Here is a 22,566-nt window from a genome sequence, read left to right as displayed (position 1 = left end):
TTTTTTTTTTGGCTTTTCGAGACAGGGTTTCTCTGTGGCTTTGGAGCCTGTCCTGGAACTAGCTCTGTAGACCAGGCTGGTCTCGAACTCCCAGAGATCCGCCTGCCTCTGCCTCCCAAGTGCTGGGATTAAAGGCGTGCGCCACCATCGCCCGGCTTCCTGTAAAAATTTTAATAGGAAGAAAGAGTTATTTATTTTTTCTTTTACAGTTTCAGGCTAGCTACTTTAGGCCTGAAACATGTGGCGGAAGCTGCTTGCTTGCTGCCATCCAGGAAGTAGAGGGTGATAGAAGAGGGAAAAATGTATTTTGGGGGAGTTATGTTTCCAGTAATTTTATTTTTTAAGCTACTTCACCTTTTATTTATTTATTTATTCACTCACTCTTTGCCCTCTATAATGCCATTTTACTAACTCCATCAGTGGAGTAGTTAAAGATTGGAACTTTCTAGATCCAGGATCCAGGCCTTTTTCTAAAGTTGTTAAGCTGTCAACCAAACTCCCCAATATATAAATCTGTGGGGCAAAGTTTAAGACCTCTCCTCCCAAGCAAACAAGTGCAATTGATGTAAAAGCATAGGTGGAAAAAGTTTTGTAAAAATCATTGCTATATAGGTGTGGTGTGATGCGTTTAACTCCAGAGATCTGCCTGCTTCTGCCTTCTCAGTGTTGGGCTTAAGGGTATGTGCCACCATGCCAGGCTATTTCTTTTCATCCTTTTTTTTTGTAGTGTTGGCCAATTCTATGTAGACCACTTGCCTCTGTCTCCTTAGTGCTGGGATTAAAGGCCTGCCCCACTGTGTAGTTTTTTTAAGATTTGTTTTTCCAGAAAGGGTTTCTCAGTAGCCCTGGCTGTCCTGGAGCAAACGTTGTGGACCAGACTGGCCTTGAATTCAGAAATCCTGCCTCTGCTTCCCTCCTGACCCTCCTGAGTGCTGGGATTAGAGGCCTGCGTGTACCACCACTGCCTGGCTTGTTTTTTCATTCTTAAAGGTGATTACTTAGCCTGTTATGTGAGAAGCAAAGTTAAGTGATAAATTGAGAGACTGGTAATTTGGGAGGTGGAGGGCTGGTAGTACCTAGTTCTATGGTCCTATACTTGTCTAGAATTCCTGGGCTTTTAATATGATTCCTTGAATTACAAAGTAAATGTCAATACTTGAGGAAGAGTTTGGCATTTGATCTGTGGACATAGTTGAAGATTTTAAATAGACACATTAATCAGTTGAGATGACTCAATGTGTAAAGTTCTCCTCTCCCCTCAAATAAATACAATAGAACATCTAAGATTTTCCTATTGCTGCAGTGGAATACTTCAGAAAGCAGAAACAATTTCAGAATTAAAATACCTATTTTTAAAAATTGATTTATTTTTGGGTGGTATTGGCGGTGCACGCCTTTAACCACTTGAGAGGCAGAGGATTGTGTATCTCCATTTTCCAGGCAGCGTGGTCTGTAGAGCAAGTTCCAGGACAGCCAGGCTGTTGTTACACAGAGAAACCTTGTCTCAAACCTCACTCCCCCCAAAAATAGAATGTTTGGACCTAGTTGATTGAGTGTCTACCAGGCACATCCAAAAACCTTTTGTTGATTTCTTTTTTTTTTTTAATTATTTTATTGGCGTTTTAGCCTATATGTATATCTGTGTGAGGGTGCTGGATCCTGAAGTTACAGACAGTTGTGAGCTGCCATATGGGTGCTGGGAATTGAACCCGGGTCTTCCAGAAGAGCAGCAGTGCTCTTAACCACTGAGCATCTCTCCAGCCCCTTTGTTGATTTCTTTAACACATAAACTGCTACCTGTCTGTAGACAGAAACAGTTGTTCAGGGTCATCTTCAGCCATGTAGTATGTTCAAACCACGCTTGTGATACAGGAGATCCTGCCCCAAATAGAACTCCAAACTTTAAAAGAGAGTAGTGTTTGTATGTACCTTCTACCAGTATGAGCTTAAGAAAAATCACTTCCTCTCAAGTGCCTTAGAATATGTGCTACTCTCTTGCCATGACAGGGTAAATATTTAGGAAAGACGGCAGTTTTTACTTCAGGACCGAACTTAAAGACAGAGCAAATTAAAAAACTCTGTTTTACTATTCCATGATAGTGAAAGTCCTACCCTAAGAGGTAAAAGTTAAAATTTTTATGGGGAGGGGACCGAGGTGTTGAACAGCACTAATTCTACCATTGAACTACCTTAAGCTTTTTTGCTTTGCTTTGATCTTAGCCTTTAATGGCAAAGTCATCTTTTTTGTGCTGGTTTGCTAGTGTTTGAACCCAGATTCTGAGACCTGCTAGACAAGTACTCTGCCACTTTAGCTACAGCACCACCAACTCAGCTGGCTTTTAAGTAAAGATTTGTAGCTCTTCATACTTTTATATGGGGTATTTTTACTTAAAAAGCCTGCAGTGCTTTGGAATGAAGCTTTTTTGGAAGAGCCATGCCTTATATAATTGTAGTGTTGTCTGCCAGTGTTAATGAAGCTTCAAGCTGTCTTGTAAGACTATTCACTGTTTGCTATTCATTTATTTGGGTCTTCCTGAGATTTGTTCCTATCTAGTACAAATTGTTAGCCTCATATTCCAGGCTCCCCCCCCCCCTTTTTTTTTTCCTTCTGGAGAAAACCTTTACTCCTAAGAATGTTTGGATTTTTTTCCTTGGCAGTTGTTTGTATTGCCTGGCTCAGGACTTGTACCATTATTTGGTAATAATACTCTCTATGCTCTGGGTATTCTGTTTTCCCCTGAGCTGACTTAAATTTTCTTTTAAATTTAAGGTTAACATACAAGTAATGTGTTTCATAATGCCATCTTCATACATATGTAACAATACTTTGTTTTTACTCATTTCCTTCACCATTACCCTCTCCCATGTTCTTCCCTTATTTTCTTCTAGCTTGTTCCTCCTGCTTTCCGATGCATGTATTCCACATTACTGTTTCCTGCCTCCCTTTAGATCTTTTTTATCTCTACTTTTCTGGTTTTGTTTCCTACAAGCGTACATATAGATATCTAACTTTGCTTTTGTATACGAGAGAAAACGTGGTATTTGTTCAATGTATTGGAAATGTATACATTCCTGTAAATGTTATGATTTTGTTTTTCTTTATGGGTGTATAAAATTCCATTTGGCTTGTGCTTATTCATTCACTGTAACGCACATCTAGGCTGGCTTTATTTTCTGGCTGTTGTGAATAACACAGCAGTAAAAATGGATGTGCAAGTATTTCATGGTATGCTGACTTAAAAACCTTATGGTTATATACTCAAGAATGTGGCTTCATTCCAAAGCACTGCAGGCTTTTTAAGTGAAAATACCCCATATAAAAGTATGAAGAGCTACAAATCTTTACTTAAAAGCCAGCTGAGTTGGTGGTGCTGTAGCTAAAGTGGCAGAGTACTTGTCTAGCATGTCTCAGAATCTGGGTTCAAACACTAGCAAACCAACACAAAAAAGATGACTTTGCCATTAAAGGCTAAGATCAAAGCAAAGCAAAAAAGCTTAAGGTAGTTCAATGGTAGAATTAGTGCTGTTCAACACCTCGGTCCCCTCCCCATAAAAATTTTAACTTTTAACCCCAGACTCGGGAGGCAGAGACAAGTGCATCTCTGTGACTTTGAGGCCAGCCTGGTCTATAGACCGAGTTCTAGGACAGGCTCCAAAGCTACAGAGAAACCCTGTCTTGTAAAACCAATAAAAGAGTGTGATAGCTGGGTCAGGTAACAGACATGTTCTTGGTCAGAACTTCAATTGGATGTACATGGGAAGGTTTAGGAGATTTCCCCCAAACAAAGGTTAGAATCATTGGAGTATACCACACACCAACAAACGGCTGAGAATCAGCAGAACAGCTTGCCAAGACCATCTTCATCCAGTAAGAAATGGCAAGATCAATCTGTTTTTAGTTCTTTGTTATGTTACTGTATAATTTACTTCCTCTAAAACAGTTCCTTTTCCTTTACATCCTTAACAGCATTAGAGGGGGGGGGGGGGAGAGAATGTGTGGTAGGAGGATGAAGGTTGACAGGATCACACTGTGTGTGTAGCCTTAGCTGGTCTAGAATTTGCGATGTAGACCAAGCTGTCCTTGAATTTATAGATCTGCCTGTCTCCTGAGATTAAAGGCTTGTACCACTATATTCAACTTTCCCTATATTAGGCTCTCTAGATTCACTCTAGTGATAATAGCCTGTGTTGTACGGAGATTAAAAGGCGTGTGAGGAGCCTCCCTCCTGAAGATTCTGATGTCAATCACAGTCTTTCCATCTCATTTTCATTTGTCTTAAAACCCCTTTAGGTGTAGCTTTTGTCTCCACAAAGCATGAGGGTGGATCTTCTATCACTTGATACTCATTCTTTGTTGGTTTTTATTCATTACACCCCTAGTAGAGACTTAGTTAATTGTCCTGGCCTTTAATTCTTGTTGCCTCCCCTACAGGGTTTCTCCGTGTATCCGTTGCTGTCCTGGAACTTGCTCTGTAGACCAGGCTGGCCTCTAGCTCAGAGATTGCCTGCCTCTGCCTCCTGAATGCTGGGATTTAAGGTGTGCACCAAAACCCAGCTTGTTTTTTTAATTTTACATTTTGAAGGTGTGGAAGTTAGCTTTTGTATCTCTCTGCTTCTTGTTTTATTGAACTATTTTTCTACTTTAGAGAAGAAATGACTGATCTTAGAAATTTTTTTACTGGTTTGTTCAGCCTTATTTTTCAAGCTTCACAATATTCTTAATTTGGTAAATAGTGAGAAAAGAGGATTCTCGATTTTAATGCATTATATTTTTGAGGGAGTTAGTGAGGGGAAGGTGGGTAGGGTCTCATAGCTAAGGCTGGCCTAAAACCTCTGAACCTCTTAGAGAAATTCTTACTTTCATAATAGAGTACGTATTACTTCTCATGATTATATATGGCATTGAACAAGGGAAAGCTCCGAGATGAATTTGAATAAGGACTTAGCTGTGAAGGTCAGTTTAAGCAGGAAGTGGTGGTAACTCAAACCTATAATTCCAACACTAGTAGACTGAAACAGGATAGCTAAGACTTCAGAGCCACCCTAGGCTATAGTGTGAGATGGTGTTTCAAAGCAAAAGAGAAAGTCATGTTGACAGTGGTCCTGGAATCAAGATATCAGCCTTCCAACCTAACTTTAATTGTAGATGCTTGAGTGTGGATGAGCAGTCATCTGTTAAGTGAGTGATACTTGATCTTAGTCATCTAGGTTTGTTAGGGTTAGATAGTAAGAAGTAGGATAGGAAATCTGTATGTTGTTATCCTGTATACTGTGACTTGATAGTTTCATTTGTCCCTGTTCTTGGAAGAAATGCTGAGTCAGGTTTATGTGAGTATCTGTTTTGCTATAGAGACACAAAAAATAAAGATTTAACAGTGCAGTGGGGTGTAGGGAGAATAAGTTTGGTAGAGTTACTTCCTAAGTGTGGTTATCTGTGTATTTAGTGAAAATTGGACAGGTGAGTGTTAGGAATTTAACTGAAACCAGTGTTTCAGATACGCTTACCTCTAGTGTCTGTTATTTTTTCTGTGTTTATTTCACTTTTCCCCTGAAGATTATTTTTAATACGTGAATGTGCCAACTATAGCTATTGTAATATAAAACTTGTTGCTTTATGGTTTAGTACCAGTAGAGTCTTGAGGGAAGACTTTGATTAATCCATTGTATTTCATTTATTGAATTCTGAATCGTGATTTGTGAGTGTTGTAACATGAAGTATTGTCATATGTGAAAACTTCTTGGCAGTCTGTGAGAACCCAGTGTGTAGTGAGAGATGAAACTAATACAAGCACTTGTAAGAAAGAACATGTTGTAAAGGGTCTGAAGTTTGCATGTCATGGTGTACTTCAGAGTTGTAATGTACAGAAACATTAAGGAATTTAGTGCCATCTATTTCTGTCTGTCTGTATCTATCTATCTATCTATCTATCTATCTATCTATCTATCTATCTAGGTTTTTCGAGACAGGGTTTCTCTGTAAAACAGTCGTGGTTGTTCTGGAGCTTACTTTGTAGACCAGGCTGGCCTCAAACTCACAGAGATACACCTGCCTGTGCTTCCCAAGTGCTGGGATTAAAGGCGTGTGTCCCCACCGACTGGTTTGTATTATTTTTTAAAATAAAACTTGTATTGACAGTTATTTGTTTCCCTTTTGTTTGGTACCAAAGAAAGGACTGAAATTCTTTGTAATAACTCGTTTCCCCACCCCTCTCCTCCCCCACCCTCCCCCTACTCCCAGGTTCAGAGTCTTGATGCAATAGCTCAATCTGGCATCGAACATAATGTTCATTTCTACCTCATCCTCTTCAGTGCTGGAATGAGCTATTATGCTTGGGTAGCAATTTGAACTTGTTGATAGTTTGCTTAGAATAAAGAAGGGTAAACAGTTCTTTTGTATGGAATTGGGTCAGATTATAAACTACTTTTTCCTGTCACAGTTATAAAAAAGTCCCAAAATTCCACTTAAATTTAGTTATGGTCTGGCAGTGGCCAGGTTGGGATGGAGAAAATTAGCTATGATTCAACTGAATTCTTTTTGACACCATCCTTTGTAAATTTGGAGATCATTTGTTCCTCTTGTAAACAGGTGTACTGAAAGAATTGATTGCCAGTTTCTTTGGAGGCTTTAAAAAAGTTGGGACTTTGTGAGATGGTTCTTTTCTGTATAGTACTATGCAAGTGGAAACTGGATCCCAGTAACCCTGTATATATAACAAGTCTGATTTAAAAACAACAAAAACGAAAGATTGGGTTTATTATTTATTTTTTGAGACAGGTTCTTACTATGTAGTTGTGGCTGGCTTAGAATTCTGTATATAGTGTAGTTCTCAAATTCAGAGATCCTCGTGCCTCTACCTCAGCAGAACTGGAAATTAAGAATGCCACCATACCCAACTTGAATTTATTTAAACAAATTCTTCCATGATTAAACTTTAAGAAAAATTATGTGGTAGATGTGTGTCTGTCTGCATGTGGAGCTGTGCATTTGAGTGAAGGTACTTTTGGAGTCCAAGAGATTTGTATTTACTGGACAGTTGTGGACTACCTGACCAAGTGCTTGGAGCCAATTCTAGGCCACCCTTGACCAGGTGTGCCATTTTGCTGGCCCTTAGTTTTTGTTTATTATGTATGCTTGCACCTAAGGATGATAAAGAGGATTTTGGATCCACTGAGCTGGAGTTCCAAGTGATTGTGAGTTGCCTAATGTGGGTACTGGATACCAAAATCAAGTTCTAGATGAGCAGCAAATACTCTTAACCACTAAGCCATCACTCCAGCTCCAAATTTCTGTTCTTTTATAGTATGTTTATAGTTAAGTTACACAGTATAATAAGGTAGTATTGCTTGCTGCCCCACATTTCTTCTCTATAGTATTGTGCATATCTAATTAGACTGTTTCCCTCCTTTTTATCTTTCAGTGAATGGTAGTGTCTAGAAAGGGTATGTCCCTTCAAGAGAGAGGTGCCAATGTCCAACCGGCCTAATAACAATCCAGGGGGGTCACTGCGACGTTCACAGAGGAACACTGCCGGGGCCCAACCACAAGACGACTCAATAGGAGGAAGGTATGTATTTCACGGAAATCTAAAAAGTTGGGAATTAAAAAGCACACACATAAAAACATTCTCATTATGAGGACCAAAGCATTGCTCATGGGTCATTTCCCTTATTTCTGAGCAGAGTAACACACAATTAGAATTTAAAGTAATTTCTCAGTCTTTTTCTAAGTTAGGCTTCTCTAAAATCGGTTCCTAGCCACTGATACAAAGTCTGAATTTAAGGTTGTTCGCATAAGCATATCATGTTTTGTTTGTCCTTTCTACTTGCCTGACATGTGCTGCAACATGTCTTTGAGCCATTTGTGGTCCTTTCCTTAAGACTGAATGATATTATTGAAAGGAAGGTTTAACACCCAGTTAGAGGGTGATGGGGTGTGGACTAGTCTTTCCTGTGGACTCCATACGAACACTGTCTGAACTATGAGTCTGTGAAATGTTTTGTTAGCATAGCAGCTCTCTTGATTTTGTCATCTGCTGTTGGTCTTTGTATCAGAATGGTTTTATATACAATAGTATGAAGAGTAAAATACAGTCTCTTAAAAGTAAAATATGGGTCTGATTTAGGCATGGACTCTCACTGTTTAAGTACTCAGAACTTTACTTGTCAAGCATAAGTCTAATCTAGTGATGCCAGTGGTTAGCTTGAAGTGGGTCAGAGTGAATTCTAGTTATTTCTAGAATGATTACTTAAATTTAACAACTTGAGGACATATATACATTGGTAAATCATTAAAAAGAAACTGAAATGTCAGATGTATAATGAATTATATGATTTGTCATGTTGACTGTAAGTAGTATGCAAGTGTATGAACTTTGGACCAGGACAGCTTTGTGTGTAAGTTCTGCCTCTGCTGTAGACATTGCAAGTCTTTGGGGTACGGTTTCAGGGGAATCTTAGTTCTTTAGTCCTCTCAAGTGGGTCTGTCTGTTTTTTGGAGTTGCGGATTATCTTAAGTAATATAATGTGCAAAGTTAGTGTCACACTTAGTACAGAGTTGTGCTTTCTTTTTCTACGTTCAGCATATGAAATAGCTATACTTTTATGTTGATGGCTATAAATAAATAGTTCTTTTCATTAATTTAAATAGCATTACTTTGTGAGATTTTATCCTAACATCTGCATCATTCACAAACTGATTTTTTTTCCTTCCTTAGACAGGGTTTCTCTGTATAGTTCTGGCTCTCCTGGAACTCACTCTGTAGACTAGGCTGGCCTTGAACTCAGAGCTCAGTCTGCCTCTGCCTCCCTAGTGTTGGGATTAAAGGCATGAGAAACTGCACCCTACTCATTTCACATACTGTTGAAAATGGAAAATTTCAAAGTCTTCAGCATTCAATGCCACTATAATTTAGGTAGTACACCCCACCAATATTTAGGTAGTAACAAAATACATAGATCCCCATGTCCAATTTTGAGATACGGATAAGTATCATTATCAGAACAGGGAACATACAAAAGTAAAATAAAAATGTGTTTTCACAGTCCACATAAAATGTTTCTATTGATCTTGACATTGTCAGTCTTTTTAAAACTGCAAGTACATGGGTTCATATAAGTTAGATCTTTTGAACAATTGACGCTGTATGTTTTAGAACATGAACTGTCAACATTTTGAGCCATTTTGCAATAATTTGCAAAATATTGTTGGTTTGATAAATCAGTGTTCTATAGAATGTAAGCAGTTTCTAATGGTGACTTGTTTACAAATGAGCTGGTTTGGACGTGGTATTTATTCTTGGATTCTCAGTACTCTGGAGGGGAGGCAGGGAAGACCCCAAATTTGATCCGTTCTTGGGTTGCATAGCAAGTTCAGGGTCAGTCTGGCTGTAAAGCTAGAAGTTTGTGTCACCCATATCCTCCCAAAAGTTTGAAACAAATGAAGTCATTAATTACTGTGATTAGAGTTGTGTTGGTTTAAATAGCTTTATAAGGGTGCAATAATTGGAATTGCAGTAGATTGTAGAATAGCACATTTCTAAATGAAGCATTAAGAAAATAAGTCATTATTATGTGCATGATCTGTGAGTATTGGGTGCACATGTTGTGGTTTGTGTGTGTAGATGAGAGAAAAACTTGTGAAATAAATCCCTTGTGCTTCCACCTTCACACGTTTAGGAATCAAACTCAGGTTACTAGACTTGTGTGTGTCAAGTATCTTTACCTGACACACGCATCTCCTGCCCCCCCCCCCCCATGTACTTTTAAGGTAATCCATTTATTTATTTATTTATTTGGTTAGTTCATTTTTTTTTTAAGTTAAATGCTTATGTTTGTGTCTACATGTGAGTTTAAGTAGGTGTCCTTGGAGTTCAGAAGAGGGTGTTGGATTTATTTATAAGTGCTTGTAAATCTTGTGATGTTTATGGTAGAATTTTTCACTTCATTTTAATGCTGGGAACTCTTCTCAAGAGCAGCATATGCAACTCTCCAGCCCTAAGACAATCTATCCTGTGCTTCCTTTTGAAGGAAAAAAAATAAAATAAAATTTTAAATGTTTGAAAATGACGGAAAACATGCAAAAAGTTTTTCTTCACCTGTGAATTTCAACTTCCATAATTGTCTTTTAAAAGTTTAAGTTTGAAAAAAACCTTATGGATCTTGTTTTACCTTCTGTGGCTATGTGTTACATGCATGCCTGATGCTAGTAGAGGCCAGAAGAGGGGAGGGGAGTCACTGTTGGGTGCTGGTTTGTCTGGAGGCACAGCTATTATTTTTAATGACCAAGCCGTCTTTCCAGCTGTTGCTCACATGCTTTTCAACCTTTATCATGTCTTTTAATAAAGATATTTAGTAAATTTTGTTTTGTTCCAAAACTGTCTATGTGTAGTACTTGTCTAGCATGCAAAACAACCACAAAAAACCCAAAACCAACCAAGCAAACAAAGCCTTTGGTTGGACCTCCATCACTGTGTGAACTGGATTGTCAGTTCAGGATCGGCACAGTAAGTTCATGATAACCTATTTCCAAAGAAGGATCTCTTTACAGAAGTAATAAACAAGAGGTCTCATTTACTTACCTAAACTTAGCATCATATCATATCTTGTTTGAGGTATGGCTGTGTTCAACTGTGTAGTTAATAATGATTTATTTTCTAGTTTTTATGTGTATAAATATAAGCATAATCAAACAGCTTTAGGCTAAAAAGGATGTAGGTTTTTTGTTTGTTTTTTAATGAAAATATTGCCATCTTGTTTGTTATTTGGTAGTAGAATCTCAGCTGGAAAGAAATTGAGTGTGTTCTCATCAAAACCCAGACTAATTTGCTACTATGTTCTCCTAACAATTATCTAATCTTGAAAAAACTTCTCTTGTGGTTTCTGTGAGGGAGAAGATTGAGTTTATTAGAAAAGAGCAATTGCAGTTGTAGTTTGAAGATGAATTTTTTTGTGTGTGTGTGTTTGCTTATGGAGGACAGAAGAGGGTCTTGAGTCCCATAGATCTGCCGTTATACAGGTGTTTTTCTTTCTTTAAGACAAGATTTCTCTGAGTAGTCCCAGCTGTCCTGGAACTGGCTGTGTAGACTAGGCTGGCCTTGAACTCACAGAGATCCACCTGCCTCCTTCTCTGGAGTGCTGGGATTAAAGGTGCCTGCTACCACTGCCGTGACATCATCTGACTATCTTTAGACCTTTTGTTTACATTCAGTCTTGGTTTGCTGTTTGCTTTCATACAGGATTAAGCTGTCACTTTTGAATTTTCTTCCATTTAACCTGTCCTTCCATATCAAGAATATCTCTCAAGATCACTCTATCTCTCATTATTTGCTTCTGTATTTAGTTTAGGCCGGCCCCGTTTTGAGCCCCTTCCCTCTGATTACTGGGATTGTGCGCGTGTCCCACCATGCTATGGTTAGTAACTTAACCTTTCCTTTTTATTTCTTTTAAGATTTATTTTTATTTTGTGTCTGAGTGTTTTTTGTTTTGTTTTGTTTTTGTTTTTGCTATCATGTATATATGTGTGCCACAATAATTCTCTAAGAGACCAAAAAAGGGTGTCAGAACCCCTGGAACTAGAGTTAACAGATGTGATCTTCCTTGTAGGTACTTGGGAAATGTATCCTGGTCCTTATCTCAAACCAGCAAGTGGTGCTCTTAACTGAGAGCCATCACTTCAATCCATTTACCTTTTAAAAAGAATAATTTGCACTCATTCGTTCCTATGATAAAAGTATCTTCTGATTGTTCCCTTTTATCCTCACATCTCCCATTGCTGTGTGGAATGAACTAGACATCTTACTCCTATTATTTTTCTTTTTCTCTTTTCTCTGAGTTTTTGGATGGTAGCTGATCTGTTCCTCTCTTTTCTGTTCTCTTTTTCTTCCTTAGGAAAAAATCTTCCTTCCACTGCTTCTCTGTTGGCTTGCTCTCAGGGATACTTCTAGCATTTTCCACTTCTAGCACAGGTATTTGTAGGCTATCCCTTCCCTCTTGGCCATGCAGTATCATTTCATTGTACTGTGTGCTTTCACTTGTTTCCTCAATGGGCAGTGGTGGGATTAAATTAACTTTTATAGCAATTTTGCTTAAGATTATATCAGTGCTAATTTCCTCTGTATTGCTTTTTCCGTAAAAGTATGTATAGGGACTATAAAATGGGGAGCTACAGGAAAAATAAGATCATTTTAGTGTTACCACTTAGATAACTGTGGTATGTAGTTTGTTCCATGTCTTTTTTACTGCCTTTAATTTAAGAAAGGGTCTCGTGTAGTTGAATTGTCTTTAGTATTGATTAGCTGAATATCTGATGATGCAGTGCTGGGTATTGAACCCAAGGCCTCGTGAATGCTGGGAAAATGTTTTGTCTACTTAGCTACAACTCTATCCCCATGCAGTTATTTTTGGAAGTGTGCAGAAAAAGTATGCCGTTGGCAGAAGTTAGCCTTTTTGATTGCTTGTGAGTTGATTATCTTCCTATATATTGGCTAGCTTTATGTCATTGCTCGTTAGATGATCTTTTGTCTTAGTTTCAAAGATGATTGTTGTATAATTAATTGTAGCTCTTCATGGAAGGTTGTTAACTCATGACCTTGACTGACTTTTTTGTTTTAATGTATGAAGTCATCAAAATTAAGTTCATTCCTATTCTTTGTCCTTTTTTAAAACCAAGAAGCATCTTTTTCTTGTGGTTTGATTTTTTTTTTATATCAAATAAAAAAAAGCTTAAATCAAATCTGTCTTATCCTTATTCAGAAATTGGTCCTGCAAATTTTAATAATTACTTGATGTTTGATACAGTTACTAGAACTGTAGCTTTTTTTTAATTAACATTTAAAAAATTTTTAAGGCTGACAAGTTGACTTAGCAAGAAAAGGTGCTTGCTACCATATATGATGATGAGTTTCTCATGCTGGAAGGATGGAGCTCACTCCCAAACGTTCTCTTCTGGTTTCCATATTATGTCATACATGCCTGCATAGACACACACAAATACATGAAAAAGTTTTAAGCAAAGATTTAAAAAATGAGTATTAATGTAGAAGCAAACAGACTCACCTTTTGGCATACGTTTGCTTTTGTCTTTGGAATACAGTTTAGTATATAGCTGTTTATATTTATGCATTGAGTATCCATCCGTCTTGCTGTTTTTACTCTTAAACATTTGCCCTTGTCTTTGCAATCTGGATGTCTTCATTAGATTACTACCTTGTTTTTGAGGCAGATATTTTTTCAGTAATTCTAACAGTCACCAATTTTGTTAATCTAGCTTACCAGTTTGTTTCAGGGATTTCCTGTTTCCACCTACCCAGACCTGAGACTATATGCAGTGCTGCTTGGGTCCAGCTTTGCGTGTGGATACTGGGAATCTGAGTTCAGGTCTTCATCCTTTTACAACAGGCATGTTTCTGTAAAACCATCTCCTCAATCTATTCCTCTTCCTAACCATTTTTTTTTTTTTTTGAGACTGGGTATAGCCCAGGTTAGCTTCAAAATTATTATGTAGTTGAAATTATCCTTGAAATCTTTAAGATATGCTTCAAGTAAACTTAATTTTTTGGAAGACAAAATTTTTATATTAGTTTCTGTTTTTATGCACATAAATTTGGAGATGTAATTAAGTCCCAATGCACTTACATGCTTGGCAATATGGACTCTGTGTGTGTGTCTGTGTGTGTGTGTGGAGAGAGAGAGAGTTTTTTCTCTGTGTAGCTCAGGTTAGCCTCAAATTATGCTCTAAAGTGCTGGGATTATAGATACATGTCATCATATCTGCATGAATTCAAACATTTAAAAATTTTATAACATGAGGGATTATATAGTTTAACTGGTCACATTTTATTTTTCTTTTTTTGTTTTTGTTTTGTTTTTCGAGACAGGGTTTCTCTGTAGCTTTGGAGCCTGTCCTGGAACTCCTTTTGTAGACCAGGCTGGCCTCGAACTCACAGAGATCCGCCTGCCTCTGCCTCCTGAGTGCTGGGATTACATAAAGTCAAGTGGTGAAAGATGTTTTGATTAAAAGAGAGGAAAGAATTGGTAATATATGAAAACATTACAAAAAAATTAGTTTTAGGACCACTGAACTTTACACAGGCATAACCATAGGAAGCTCAAAGGAATATATTTCCCTGTCTTTACATGATCTAAAGAGAAGACCCTACCTGATTGATGGTTATAATTGTTTTTATGTCGTTGTGGTGCCAGGGATCAAACCCAGGGCTTGAAGCGTATAATTACATGACCACTTAAGTTATGCCCCAAGTCCTATAAAGCTGAAAATATTGACTGTCCTTTAAATAAAGAAGAGCTATTGCTCCCTTTCTAAAACAAATAGGGAAAATGGCTAGTATTTTCATGCAATTATACACTGATTTAAAACAATTTTATTTATTTAATGTACGAGTGAGCCACAGTGCATGTGTTCAGATTTGACAACTTTGTAGAGGTTTTTTTTCCCTTCCCTTCCGCCTTGTTGGTCCTGGGGACAGAACTCAAGGGTGTCAAGTACCGTTAACCTGCTGGGCCATCTTGCTAGCCCTGTACAGTAGTTTTTGAAAACGCTAGTCACTCCTCAATCAGAATAGCAGCAGCTAAATGATTTTGAAAGGATCACACAGTATTGTTGGTTTAAACTAATTTTATGAATTTTGTTTTTTTGTTTTTTTTTTCCTAAGATAGTGTTTCTCTGTGTAACCTTGGCTGTCCTGGAATTTGCTCTGTAGACCAGGAAGGCCTTAAACTCAGAGATCCACCTTCTTTTGCCACTTAAGTGCTGGGATTTGTGGTTTGGTTTTGTTTTGGTCTCTTGGATTTGGGTTTTTTTGAGACAGGGTATCTTTGTGTAACAGCTCTGTTTGTTTGTTTGTTTGTTTTTTCTTGAGACAGGGTTTCTCCATAGCTTTTGGTTCCTGTCCTGGAACTAGCTCTTCTAGACCAGGCTGGCCTCGAACTCACAGAGATTCGCCTGCCTCTGCCTCCCAAGTGCTGGGATTAAAGGCATGCACCACCCACCACTGCCTCGCTCAGTTTTGATCTGATTGAATAGAGTTTACTTTTGTGGCCTGACACAGAATTTATATGCTGTTTCCTAGTTCATTGATGGTCTTAGTAAGGTCATGATAAATGCATTCTAATTTAGCACTACAAAATTTTTTTAATGGACTTTAATTAAAAACCCAAGAATAATTTTGCTTTGAAAGAATAGTTCTGTTTTTTATAGTAGGTTAATTTTTGATGATAAAGAATTTTATTTTTTTGTGATTTATTTGGGCTATGTAACACTTTTTGCTTTTATTTTATTCAGTTGATATACATTGGTGTTTTGCCATGGGTGTCAGGTCCCCCGGACCTGGAGTTATATATAGACAGTTGTGAACTGTCATGTGGGTGTTGGGAATTGAACCCAGGTCCTCTGGGAGAGTAAACAGTGCTCTTAACCACTGAGCCATCTCTTCAGCCTCCATTTTACTTACTTACGTGTTAGTATATAGTATATATAGGAGCCAAATGTATGCACTTGTGGAAGCCAGAGGTTGATGTTGGATTTTTGAGACAATGCTTCTTAGTGTAACTCTTGCTGGTTTTTAGAACTAGCTCTGTAGACCATGCTGGCCTTGAACTCCCAGAGATCTGCCTGCCTCTGCCTCTTTAGTGCTGGTGATAAAGGGGTGCACCACCACCCCTGGCTCAATTATTATTTCTCAAAAACATGGTTAGTTTTGAATGAATAATTCATGATTTTTAAATTATTAAACTTTTGAGGACAGATCAGGAGTAGATCACTTGTCTAGCATGTGCAAGGCCCTGAGTTCATTCTCCAGTACAAGTATAACTAGTATAACAGGAAAACTATGAAAATAATATAGTATCTGGATGATACAGTATATAAATATTCTGTTGCTACTAAATCCTTTTCTGAAAAAAACAATATTACACCTCTCTTTGTAAGTAACTATAGAACAATTTGCAAAGTTAGGACCAAACCCAGGACCTACTGCATACAAATTAGTTGAAGTTATTCTACCCTAGTCAATTTATTTTTAGAAATGCAACTGTCTTCATTATTAATAACACTGTGCTCTCGTTCCTTATTAGAACACTTTTATGAGGAACATGGGTCCCAATTATTTTTATTAAGATGAGTTTTTTTGATAGATGTTTATGTACCTTTTTATTGTCTATGTAATTATCAGGTAGACCCTGACTGGTTACACAAAATCTAACAGTTGACACAATTTCTTCAAAACTTGCTTTTAGAATAATGATGGCATTGATACAAAAATTTGTTGTAAATAAACAAAATGTAGGTATATCACTGGAGTCTTTTGAACATGAACTAATGTTTTGTGGTAAATTTTATTGTCTCCAGGATGATGTATGTGTACATTTGCACATATGTACTTTCTATTAATACTGTCTTGATTTTATAATGTTTTATTTACTATTTAATACCCACATTGATTTTTTATGCAAAACCAGATTGAAAATGGGTTTCTCATTTAATGTCCTTACCTGAATTTTAATGTACAAATTGGAAACTATCATTTTTTGAATCATAATTGCCTTTTTTCTTCAAAGTTTTTTTTTTTTTGAAGAAAAAACAAAAATAGGTTTCCTACTTTCTGTGCTTGAGCTTGAAACCAAGATCTTGTCAAGCATGATAACTGGGCACATACTTTACTGCTGGTCTGCTTAGCCAGCAGCTATAATGAATCTTTAAAGCCATTTTGCTTTTTTTTTTTTAAGTTTTTTAAGTTAATGGGATACTATGTAATAATGTATTTTTATATATGTTGCATTATGTAATAATGTTAAACATATCAAGACAAATATATCTGTGCTATTTATCATTTCTTCCTCATTAATGCATCCAGAATTCAGTTCGGGATATATAGTACATTGTCATTTAGTCAACCTACTGTGTATTAGCATACACTGATATTAAAAGTAATATATGCTTTATGTGTGTGTTTTGTGTGAAAATATTTGAATTTCTGTAATGAAATCTGAAAAGTTTACTCAAGTAAACACTGCCTTTTGGTAACTGATACTTAGGAATCTTCACCTTTGGGTACAGAGGTGGTTGGGTCCAAGACAAAAATTACTTTTCGCAGATTATTTGATAGGATCTCAAGTTAATGAATATTTGGAAGAAGTGTAGGTCAACTCTGATTTGCGAGACCTTTTTTTTTTAATGTAAAAATTTCACTTTCGATACTGTATTTGCATCTCAGTGTCCTGATAGATTTCTGTTTTGATTTTTTGCTGACAGGTCACATTTAGGGCAGGCAAAACATAAGGGATATATCCCTCCTGAGAGTAGAAAATCTAATTTTAAGGCACCCAAAGTGCAATCTAATACCACTTCTGAACTGTCAAGGGGACACCTTTCTAAAAGGTAAATTTTCACATTGCTTGTACAATTTCAAGGGAGACAAATTGCATTTGAATTATTGCATAATATTAAAGTTTACAAAGTTATCTACACAAGTTTTCTTTTTTCCTCTGAGTATATATTTTATCCCCTTTCTGGTGGTATCACTTATACATACCTTAGTCGATGAAATTTTTACTTATTGGGGAGTCATGAGGTTCCTCATTTGCTTAACAAACCATGTTAGGCATTTAAAAAACCCTTTGTGTGTATATATATCTTGGTGGGTGTGTGCACATGAGTGCCAATGCCTACAGACCAGAAGACGGCATTGGATTCCCTGGAGTTGGAGTTAGTTGTGAGCCACCTGGTCAGGGTGTTGGGAACTGAACTCAGCTTCTCTTAATTGCTTGTGCCCCATTGTTGGCAGTTGATGGTGTCATTTAATTAACATTTTTTTAAATGCTGATTGTGAGCACCTGTTTAAGACAGTATTTTTTTTTAGTACAAGTCAATATTCTTTTTAAAGGAAATTTTATTTTATTTATGTGTATTACATATATGTGGATGCTAGAGGAGGCCAGAAGAGGGTTTTGGATACCGAGAACTGGTGCTTGTGAACCTCCACGTGGGTGCTGGGAATCAATAGCAGCAAGTACTCTTTAAACAAGCCATCTCTCTACATCTCCAATTGGTAGGAGGCTTTGCAAAGGGGTGTTACTGAGAAGATTGTTTTCTAAGATGGTGTCCAATCTTTCAGAAATGATTTATGCTTATTTCCTCTACACATTGGGAAAACATTTGTCTTTTAGAATTGAACTTAAGTATTCTAGCTTAGTGATTATGAACCACTAAGCATTCTTTTTTTTAAAAACAATAAATTCTTTTGATCAGGATTGTCAGTGATCTTTGGACCAAAGAGTATTCTTACTTTGAGCCGGGTATTGTGGCGCAAGCCTGAAATCCCCAGCACATGGAAATAGAAGCAGGACCAGTGTTCAAAGACAGTCTTAGCTGAGACTCTTCTTAGTTATAGACAATTCTGGGCTATGAGAGAGAGAGAGAGAATACCTCCTCCCTCTTCTCCCTGTAAAAAGTATGCTTTTTTTTCTCCTAACAAGACATTTAAAAAATCAGTCTTTCTCTTTTGTTTTTGAACTATTTGAAAATTTTAATATTGGATTTCACAAAAATTGTCCGTCCCCCCCCCCCCCCCCCCCCCAAGTATTTAGTCCAGGGATTTTGGGGAGTTTTAGGCTTAAGTGTTAGATGGCAGGTTTACTCGTGATATGCTACTACTAACTCTTTTTCTTATCTAACCTCTTAGAAGCTGCAGTTCATCATCTACTGTCATAGTTCTACAACCAGAGGATCCAGACAGAGCCAATACTTCTGAAAGGCAGAAAACGGGGCAGGTGCCTAAGAAAGACAATTCTCGAGGAGTGAAACGCAGTGCTAGTCCAGACTACAACAGAACCAATTCTCCTAGCTCTGCGAAAAAACCCAGAGCATTTCAGCACATTGAGTCTCTCTCAGAAACCAATAAGCCACACAATAAGTCAAAGAAGAGACATTTAGATCAGGAGCAACAAGTGAAATCTGCACAATTGCCATCAACAAGCAAGGCTCACACCAGAAAGAGTGTGGCTGCTGGTAGTTCACGGAGTCAGAAAAGAAAGAGGACAGAGAGTTCTTGTGTAAAGAGTGGTCCTGGGTCTGAATCAACTGGTGCCGAAGAAAGATCTGCAAAACCCACCAAGCTGGCTTCAAAATCAGCCACCTCAGCCAAAGCTGGGTGTAGCACCATCACCGATTCTTCTTCTGCTGCCTCTACTTCCTCCTCCTCTTCGGCTGTAGCCTCAGCCTCTTCGACTGTACCACCAGGTGCCAGGGTGAAACAAGGAAAAGACCAGAACAAGGCCAGGCGTTCCCGTTCAGCATCCAGTCCTAGTCCCAGAAGAAGTAGCAGGGAAAAGGAGCAGAGTAAAACTGGTGGCTCTTCAAAATTTGATTGGGCTGCTCGTTTCAGCCCTAAAGTTAGCCTACCTAAAACAAAACTGTCTCTTCCAGGGTCTTCTAAGTCAGAGACATCAAAACCTGGACCTTCTGGATTACAGGCCAAATTAGCAAGTAAGTTTATGGGACAATCTTTCTTTACTTAAAGAACATCTCCTGGTTGGTCAGGAGTGACTATGCTTTCAAGTTAGTTTTATTTATTTTCTCAGATTTACTATTTTATCTCCATATGGCAATGCATTTCAATTGAAATACAAGTTAAATTGCAGAGACAGACTTATTGCTGCTTAGTAATTAACTTACTAGTGCTAAGTAATCTTATTTCATTGTCTGTATGTTTGTCTTTACAGTATCTACTGATCAGTCATTTCCTAATGTCAGCATGGGGGAAAAGTTGGTGTTCTGTACTAGATTTAAAAAGTGCAATATTTTGACTTGTTAAGGTGCTTTTAAAAGGTGCTTCTTACATTCCATGTATTACTTACTAGGCACTTAACTTAATGGAAGGAATATTATCATGTTGAAGTTTGTAGGAGAGTAGGAGCAATATTTTAAGCAAAGAAACAGATGGAAGAAGCATAGTGCGGTATACTTTTCTTTTTGAACTACCTTGGTGCACACACAGGTGCTCATGCTCTTTCTCGCTTTCTCTTTCCCCCTTCCCTTTCCCCTTCCACTCCCCCCTTTCCACTTCACTCCACCCCTCTTCTCAGGAGACTTTCTTCTTGTAACTGAGGCAGACAGATGATACTGACTTTATAACTTCTGATTATGGTCATATTGAAGCTGTTCCCTTTGTTCTGTTGTAAGAAATAAAGGACAAAGAACTTAAGAACATAAGCCACATCCTTTTCATTTTGGGGGTAGGTGGGTAGTAGCATTTCTCTGGGTAGCCTGGCTGTTCTGGAACTTACTCTGTAGACCAGGCTGACCTCAAACTGAGATCCATTTGCCTCTGTCATCTGAATGCTTGGATTAAAGGCATGTGTTACCACTACCTAGCCCTTTTTACATTTTATAACAAGTTTAAGGGTCTTAATTTTCTTTACGTTTTGAAATTCTTGACAGTCTCAGCATGTTGCTCAAACTAGTTTCAAGCATTGTGATCTTCATACTTTAGCCTGGGATTGCAAGCATATAGCGTAGCACTTTGGTGCTCAGACAGTCTTTCTATTTTGAGTCCTATAAGATTGGCTAGATAGAGCTAAGGAATTCCTTAATTATTGAAAGCCTTTTAATGGTTGCTGCTAGCATTTTTTTTTAAAAAAAGTTACTTTTGTTTCTTGTGTTTGTGGGTAAACATATGTCTTTGTACGTATGTTTCTTTATTTCCACCCTGTGGGTCCTGGAGATGGAATTCAGGTTCTCACCCCAGTGTCAAGCACCTTTACTGGCTGAGCCTTCAGATCGGCACTCTTACTAATGTTCTTATTCAAAAACTTCAGCTAATACCAAATCAGCCTAACTTAATACAGAGCCTCAGGTGTTAACCCTGTTGTTGAGCACTAAATCTATAGCTATGCACACACATACCTGGGCATGTGCTGTGGTGCTTATGGGGGCCAGAGGACAACTTGATTCTTTCCTACTTTGGATTCTGATGTCTTTAAGTTTGGTAGTAAGCAAGCTCCTTACTTGCTTAACCATAACATTTTTTGTTTACTTATATCATATGATTATTAGAAAGGTGACATCATTTAAAATTGTGTAGGTAATGCATTGGGATTTGGAAGTTTAGTAACTTTAGCATCAAAAGGAAATGAAAGACTTGCTGAAAAAGCTTGGTACCCCATTCTGCCCAGGTTTTCTTTTTCTTTTTTTATTTTATTTTATTTATTTATTTATTTATTTATTAAAGATTTCTGTCTCTTCCCCGCCACCGCCTCCCGTTTCCCTCCCCCTCCCCCAATTAAGTCCCCCTCCCTCGTTAGCCCAAAGAGCAATCAGGGTTCCCTGCCCTGTGGGAAGTCCAAGGACCACCCACCTCCATCCAGGTCTAGTAAGGTGAGCATCCACACTGCCTAGGCTCCCACAAAGCCAGTATGTGCAGTAGGATCAAAAACCCATTGCCATTGTTCTTGAGTTCTCAGTAGTCCTCGTTGTCCACTATGTTCAGCAAGTCCGGTTTTATCCCATGCTTTTTCAGACCCAGGCCAGCTGGCCTTGGTGAGTTCCCAATAGAACATCCCCATTGTCTCAGTGTGTGGGTGCACCCCTCGCGGTCCTGAGTTCCTTGCTCGTGCTCTCTCTCCTTCTGCTCCTGATTTGGACCTTGAGATTTCTGTCCGGTGCTTCCATGTGGGTCTCTGTCTCTGTATCTTTCATCGCCTGATGAAGGTTAATATTTAGGAGGATGCCTATATGTTTTTCTTTGGGTTCTCCTTCTTATTTAACTTCTCTAGGATCACTAATTATAGGCTCAATGTCCTTTTTTTATCTGCCCAGGTTTTCTTGACAATTAGAAATATTAATGTCTATTTCTCTTTCCCACTTGAAATGAAGTAATAACTGATAGCTTTCTTTTTGGGTGTTTCTGTTAGAAAACTGTAGTTTTCATAGCCAGTAAATTGGATTCTGTTTACGTTATTAAAATGCTGAAGATTGATATTCTTCCTTTCCTCTTCTCAGTACTTCACTCAAGTTATTCATCTCTTTTCTTACTCTTTCTTTCTTTTTCTTTTTCTTTTTTTTTTTTTTTTGAGACAGTGTTTCTGTGTGTAGCTTTAAAGCCTGTCCTGGCACTCATTTTGTAGACCAGGCTGGTCTCGAACACATAGAGATTCTCCTGCCTCTGCCTCTCAAGTGCTGGGATTGAAGGCGTGTGCTACCACCACCAGACTAGGTTCTTAATTCTTTTTTTTTTTTTCCTTCGAGACAAGGTTTCTCTGTAGCTTTGGTGCCTGTCCCTGAACTAGCTGGCCTCGAAGTCACAGTGATCTGCCTGCCTCTGCCTCCTGAGTGCTGGGATTAAAGGCGTGCGCCACCACCGCCTGGCCAGATTCTTAATTCTTAAGGTAGTTCCATGGTCAGGTGATGGGACATAGTAAATACTACAGGCCATGTCTTCAGACTCTCCTCAAATGTCAGCTTTCTTTCTTCATTTCTTTTGAGGCAGGGTCTCTTTATGCAAGTAAGGTTGAACTATAGTTTACTCTAGAAGACTTGAACTCTTGATGCTTCTA

At 38.0% G+C, this 22,566-nt stretch overlaps 1 protein-coding gene across 12 annotated transcripts in view; it reads left to right on the top strand.

Moving 5' to 3' along the window:
* Trip12 (thyroid hormone receptor interactor 12) overlaps positions 1-22,566 on the top strand; it is a 120,688-nt gene that overhangs the window by 21,713 nt on the left and 76,409 nt on the right. For 6 of the 12 annotated variants that reach the window (XR_005974154.1, XM_041650034.1, XM_041650037.1 and 3 more), the window contains exons 2-4: positions 7,419-7,565; positions 17,267-17,392; positions 18,696-19,498. Coding sequence is in view for 10 of the 12 variants with exons in the window: in XM_041650034.1 (XP_041505968.1) it covers positions 7,468-7,565; positions 17,267-17,392; positions 18,696-19,498 (1,027 nt within the window). In the remaining 2 variants the exon portion in view is untranslated. Of the gene's footprint in view, positions 1-7,418; positions 7,566-17,266; positions 17,393-18,695; positions 19,499-22,566 lie in introns of those variants that run through there. The other 6 variants (XM_041650043.1, XM_041650042.1, XM_041650041.1 and 3 more) reach the window with 3 other exon arrangements.

Source organism: Microtus oregoni, unplaced genomic scaffold, assembly GCF_018167655.1.
Source record: "Microtus oregoni isolate MIOR12 unplaced genomic scaffold, Mior012 000004F_ref0000308, whole genome shotgun sequence".
NCBI classification, from domain to species: domain Eukaryota; kingdom Metazoa; phylum Chordata; class Mammalia; order Rodentia; family Cricetidae; genus Microtus; species Microtus oregoni.
The sequence above is the reverse complement of the archived record's forward strand: the minus strand, read 5'-3'. Positions and strand labels throughout refer to the sequence as shown.